This window comes from Propithecus coquereli, unplaced genomic scaffold, assembly GCF_000956105.1.
Source record: "Propithecus coquereli isolate 6110/MARCELLA unplaced genomic scaffold, Pcoq_1.0 Scaffold70, whole genome shotgun sequence".
Taxonomy (NCBI): domain Eukaryota; kingdom Metazoa; phylum Chordata; class Mammalia; order Primates; family Indriidae; genus Propithecus; species Propithecus coquereli.
In genome coordinates, this window is record NW_012153063.1 from 4,343,707 (window position 1) to 4,350,245 (window position 6,539).

The 6,539-nt window shown below is 39.1% G+C and overlaps 1 protein-coding gene across 1 annotated transcript in view; it reads left to right on the plus strand.

The window, feature by feature from the left end:
* UNC80 (unc-80 homolog (C. elegans)) overlaps positions 1 to 6,539 on the plus strand; it is a 242,259-nt gene that overhangs the window by 33,158 nt on the left and 202,562 nt on the right. Inside the window, 5 exon segments of the mRNA XM_012661211.1 lie at positions 403 to 537; positions 2,037 to 2,253; positions 2,928 to 3,068; positions 4,130 to 4,398; positions 5,297 to 5,665. Coding sequence (XP_012516665.1) covers positions 403 to 537; positions 2,037 to 2,253; positions 2,928 to 3,068; positions 4,130 to 4,398; positions 5,297 to 5,665 — 1,131 coding nt within the window.

The window sequence follows — 6,539 nt, forward strand, 5'->3', positions numbered from 1 at the left end:
TACCTCCGGGGGAATGGACACACTTGAAGCTCGGACTTGCGGGGGAGGGAGGGTAAGGGCATCATATGTAACCTAATTATCTGTACCCCCATAACATGCTGAAATAAAAAAAAAAAGAAAGAAAGAAAAAAAAAGAGAGATCCGTCGTCTCCCTATTTTCTTAGCATTCTAAATCCAGGGCTGCACAGCCTCACTTCTGAAAACTCCAAACAGAAGTTAGAATTGATATGAAATATATCTTCTCGGTAGCAGAATTTGGATTCTAAAAGTCCACATATGCAGGTTAAATACTTCATAGATATTAAAAAAGTAGGCATATCCCTATTAAAAATGTGAAATTTTAATAAGAAAAGTATTTAGATATGAAGTCCTAAGTCCTGATTGTTGTCTACCTTTATTAAGGACCTCACCATGAAGTGTAACGAGGAGGAGAAATCTCTTAGCCCCGAGGCTTTTTCCAAGGTTTCGCTGACCAATCTGCGTCGGTCTGCAGTCCCAGATCTTTCTTCAGACCTGGGCATGAACATTTTTAAGAAGGTAAGTAGAATTGCTGATGCTTTTGATATTTTGGTAATTTTAAAAAGTCAGTGGGGCATGAGGTGTTTCTGGGTCATATCATAGTGTTGAGTGGAGTGGGAAACGGACCTCAGCTCCTGGCTGTAACACTGGCTTGCAGCGTGGCCTTGTGCAAGGCCCTCTGTGAGTATGAGTATGCTTCCTAGTCTCAATGTTCCTCAGAGTTGTCAAAAAGGTCAATCTTGATGCTGTTTGTAAAGCACTTGGCGTCGTGTGGTGGGGAGGTAGCCATGGTAGCAGTGATGGTAACTTACCTTCTTAGGGGTCAAGTCATTTTGTCAAGTACTGTATATAAATAGTTCTCATTAAAATCAATGAGATTTTTATTCTCCACACTTTGCAGATAATAAAATGACCCTGAGAAACTTTAGGAAGTTTGCCAAAGATTGAGCCCAGACTCAAAAGTAGGTCTTCTAGCTAAATAGTGAACTCTTTTGAATCCACCACTCCACTTTTCTCTTCTGTAAGTGTATGGAGATAATCAAATAGAAAATAATATGTGTAGACTAATATATATGTAGTGTTTTTTCTCTTTTTCAAAATTATTAGTTTAATTATATCAAAGAAGAACACAGAACATATTAACTTATCTATGAGCTCATAGTGTTGCTAAGTAAGCAGCTAGGTCTGCCTTCATTGAGAATACAACAATAGGCAATGGCCATAGTTTTTCTGAAAACATTGATCATTTGAGGGGGAAAAAAGAGGTTTTCAATACTGGCTGCAATAAGAATTTTTAAGAAGCCTTTAAAAATATAAGTTTCTAGGCCTGATCCCAGACGAATTAAATCAGAATTGCTGAAGTTTAGGCCCATGCATTGGTATATTTTGAAAGCTTCCCAAACAGTTCTAAACTCTTAGTCACACTTGATGTTGAGCTTGTTTGACTGGTAGGAATAATGGGTTTGTACCAGTGTATCTTTTCTGACTCTTCTTGTGAGCAGTGGCGTACATTTGCAGTTGGCTGACTGAAGCAATGAATCTCAATCTTGAAAAACAGAGTGGAAAGAGATAGGCTGATCTAAGTGGTGACTCAGGGATTCTTATACCCTAACCCAGTGGTTTGCAAACTTTAGTGTGCATCAGTATTACCTACCATGCTTGTTAAAACACACATCACCTTCTGAGGATCTGATGCAATATGTCTGAAAATTTGCATTTTTAACAAGTTCCCAAGTGATGCTAATGCTGCTGGTCCAGGGACCACACTTTGAGAACCACTCTTCTCACCCAACCCTGGAGAAAGACCCATGGAATATATAACCTTCTGCTTAGTTTCTTTTGCTTTTTTAACATGTGGAAATTTCTCCCATTTCTACTGGATGATATTCAGTGACTTTCTGGGTTTCCTCTTCCGGGAACATTTCCTGTATTTTACTGTAGATCATGGAGCCCCTTGGGAAGCAAACGATAACCTTTCTTTTGCTTTGTGCCTATTCCTTCATCTCTCATCACTGTAGTTCAAGAGCCGCAAAGAAGACCGAGAGAGGAAAGGCTCCATTCCATTCCACCACACAGGGAAGAGGAGACCTCGGAGAATGGGAGTACCATTCCTGCTCCATGAGGACCACCTGGATGTGTCCCCCACCCGCAGTGCATTCTCCTTTGGAAGTTTCTCTGGGCTTGGAGAAGACAGGCGAAGCATTGAAAAAGGAGGCTGGCAAACCACCATTTTAGGTGATCACAAAGTCCTTCCAAAGTAGGGCAGAGCTTGGGTGACCTGTTTAGGACTGGGATCTAGGGCTCCTGGCAAACCTGGATCTTCCTCGAGCAGTTCAGTAAAGAAATTTTGGCCCAATTACAGGTTCCCCAATACCAAAATAATGCTGTGTCTTCACAGCCAAAGAAATGCAGATAATTGAATTAATTTTGCAAGCATTCTGTATAATTAGATAGGTGACTGTCCTATTTCTTAGGTCACTCTAGAGGTAGAAATATGGCGTTAGAGGGCTCTGTGTGTTAACTTTCTTTGTGACTCTAAAGACAGACTTTTATTTAACTCTGATATTTTAAAAAAAAAAGGAAAAAGCAAAGCAAAGAAAAAAATATCTTTTTTTCTTTCTGGATGGCATATTAAGAAGGCCAGCTTAAAATCAGGAGCTGACAGCTACCTGGGCCACAACAGATGGTTTCTGACATTTGGTTTAGATCGGGGCTGACCTTATCACAGGCAGCTTCATCAATCATCCTGACCCGAATATCCCCAAGGCAAGTTCAATTCTTGCCATTTTGTCTTTGCCTCATGCTCTTCCTAATATCCCCTCACTCTCGTTTCTGTCCTTGGGAAAGGCAAAATCTGAGCAATCTTTCCAATCTGAAAACCCTCTCATGGGTGCTCTTGTTTATTCCAGGGAAATTGACCCGGCGGGGCAGTTCGGATGCAGCTACTGAGATGGAGAGTTTGAGCGCCAGGCACTCCCACTCCCATCACACTCTGGTGAGCGACCTGCCGGACCACTCCAACAGCCATGGAGAAAACACCGTCAAGGAAGGTAGGTAGGAGGTGAGGCCTGCAGGCAGGAGTTCGGGTTTCTTTTTCTGTTGTTTTGTTTCCTGTTCTTACTCCATGTTCTATTTCCATTATAATCTGCTCCCTTATGTTTTTTGAAAACTTGCATTATTGTATTATATTGCTTGGTAATGTACTCGTTAACCATTCTTAGCACATCCTTCGTAGCAACAGCTATTTGACATCACACTATAAATACCATACCTCTCAGAGGAAGAGCAAGGACAAGCCATTCAGATTTGTTTTCAGAAGGTCATAGAGCCACAGGGCTAAGAGGGATGTTGGAAGACATGCAGATTCCATGCTTCAATCCCCTCTATGAGATCCCTCTGAACAGCTTGTACACCTTCAACAGGAGGAAAGTCACTGCTTTCCAAGGCCACCGATTTTTTTCGGGCAGTTTCTATTTCAGATAAGTGCCTTATGTGCTTTATGTGGAGCAAACACGTGTCTCTGAATAGAATCCAAGACAGGCTCTCATTTTGATCTTTTAACAGAATAATGATTCTATTTCTTATTCTTATGCCCTCATAGAAGCATAAATTTAATCCCTCTCTTCCCTGAACTTTATTTCAAATATTCAACAACATCTATGAGCTACCACAACAAATTTATGTTCCATTACTTTTAACCAAAAGAGACAGAAATTATTCTTATTTGTTGTTCCATAATTCAGTAGATAAAAACAAATATTATAGATAAATAGTTTATATCAATATGATCTGTCATAAACCGGTGGGTAAAATCTTCCTATGATGATCAACTAAACTAAGTCGATGTTAGACAAAAGTTAAATCCTAACCTCAGCCTTAAGGAAGCCAGTTGGAATTCACATTCTTCTATAACCTGCAGTATTTACCACATATTATATGGCCTTAATGGCTTTTGTGTTTTTCATGGGAGTTGAGAATAGCTTTGAGATTATAAATCAAATATTTACAAAAGCTACAGCTCTGATTGTGACCATGATTTAAATAATAGCATAATTGTCTGATGTTGCAGATTAATATAGGGAAAACTAAGACGTTGCTTTCACTTTATTAGTGCGATCCCAGATCTCCACTATCACAGTTGCAACCTTCAATACCACGTTAGCGTCATTCAACGTGGGCTATGCAGACTTTTTCAGTGAGCACATGAGGAAGCTCTGTAACCAGGTGCCTATCCCAGAGATGCCACACGAACCCCTGGCATGTGCAAACCTGCCCCGAAGCCTCACAGACTCCTGCATAAACTACAGCTACTTGGAGGACACAGAACATATTGATGGGACCAATAACTTTGTCCACAAGAATGGAATGCTTGATCTTTCGGTAAGGAGCAAGAATTTTTCTTACCAAAGTTTGAAAGATATTGACTCTTTGGTCCAATTTTTACAACGTTGGGTAAAATAGGCATATAGATTCCTAGAAATATTGAACCCTAAAGTGAAAAAGCTACTCATACAAAAAATTTCACAAGTGTGTCAACCAGCATAGATACACCTTTCCTTTTTTTTTTTTTCAGGCATTGCATTAGATTTGATCTGATCTCAGAATATTTTCATAATACAAAACTACAGTGAATCCCGCATACACGTATATAATTATACATGTGTGTGCTATGTCCCATTTTTCTAGAATGAGCATAAAAAATTCTTCATTTATTTTCTTTTATTGTATAAGCAACAGGACTACAAACCTCCTGTGCAGCCAGAAAAAATGAATAGAACTTCTTAAAAGATTTAAGCTTGCTTTCTCAAGAGTGCCTGTCTTGAGTGTAGTTATTAGCAAATGAAAGGGTTGTTGCATTTTACAATTATATTTCACTAAATTTTTATTACACATTAGGGAACCTGGTGTAGCAAATAATTTAAATATTAAAATCAATAGAGGGACATAATTTAAACATGCAAATATAAATATTTTGTACTTAACTCATTATGCTTCGGTGTTCCCATTCATTGTCTATGTCATGGCAAGTTTTGAAAGAGTTAAGTGAGATAATACATGTATGCATTTTTAATTCTTTGGGTGATTTATAGTCTATATTAAGCACATACACAAGTTTCCAATGCAACCAACATAGGAAAATTTAAAAATTATCTGAATCATTTATGCCCAAGTTCATAGAATAGCCTAAGGAAATGGGTTAAACAGAGTAACGAAATCTATTTAGGAAGAGGGAGAGCAGGTAACTATATCATCCTGTATTTATCTTTGCCTTCCCCAGGTGGTTCTGAAAGCTGTTTATCTTGTCCTTAACCATGACATCAGCTCTCGCATCTGTGATGTGGCACTAAACATTGTGGAATGCTTGCTTCAACTTGGTGTGGTGCCCTGTGTAGAAAAAAATAGAAAGAAGAGTGAAAACAAGGAAAATGAGACTTTGGAAAAAAGACCAAGTGAGGGAACTTTCCAGTTCAAAGGAGTATCTGGAAGTTCCACCTGTGGATTCGGGGGCCCTGCAGTTAGTGGAGCTGGAGATGGTGGAGGAGAAGAAGGAGGAGGTGGAGATGGAGGAGGTGGAGGAGGTGATGGAGGAGGAGGTGGAGGAGGTGGAGGTGGACCTTATGAGAAAAATGATAAGAACCAAGAGAAGGTATGATTGAACCACTTTTTGTGTCTTCATGAAATGTTGCTCCTAATATCTTTCCAATGCTTGTTTGCCAGCAATTTATTGACAGAGAACAGCAACTAGTCACTATGGCAAGAAAGTGGTGAGTGTAGAAATCTCTTGTAGGTTCTCAGAGGCATTAGTAGAAACAGTTAGATGGAACGGGTATTCTAAAGCCAAGAACCATTGCCATCCAAGCGATGTTAGAGCTAATTCTCTGATCATGTTATTTCAGCAGGAGAACATTTCAGATATACTTTGTTGCCATAATTCTGTCTGACACCAAGAATAGCTTCTTTCTCAAGACTTTCAGAGTCTGAGCTGCGTAGTGTCTTAGTGTACTTAGACTGCCATAACAAAATACCATAGGCTGAGTGGCTTAAACAACAGAAATTATTTCTCACAGTTCAGAAGGCTGGGAAGTCTAAGGTCAAGATGTTGGCAGGTTTGGTTTTATTCTCTTGGCGTGTAGGTGACTACCATCTCAGTATGAGCTCACATGACCTCTTATTTGTGCATACACAGAGAGAGAAAAAGCATGCTTTCTTGTGTCTTTTATTATTCCTATTGGTCCAGGGCCCCACCATCATGACCTCATTTAACTCTATTTACCTACTAAAGACCCATTCCAAATATCATCAGATTAAGGGTTAGGGTTTCAACATATAAATTTGGGGAGAACACAAGTATTCAGTCTATAACAAGCAATATAATTTTTCCTCTATATAAAGTTCCTTCTCTTAATTTATGTAACACATTTTTGACAGCCAACTTCAACCACTGTTAAGGAGAAAGCAAGGGAAGAATTTTGATTGATTAGTTGATTGATTTATATGGTGTTGGTTTAAAGTGGAAACAA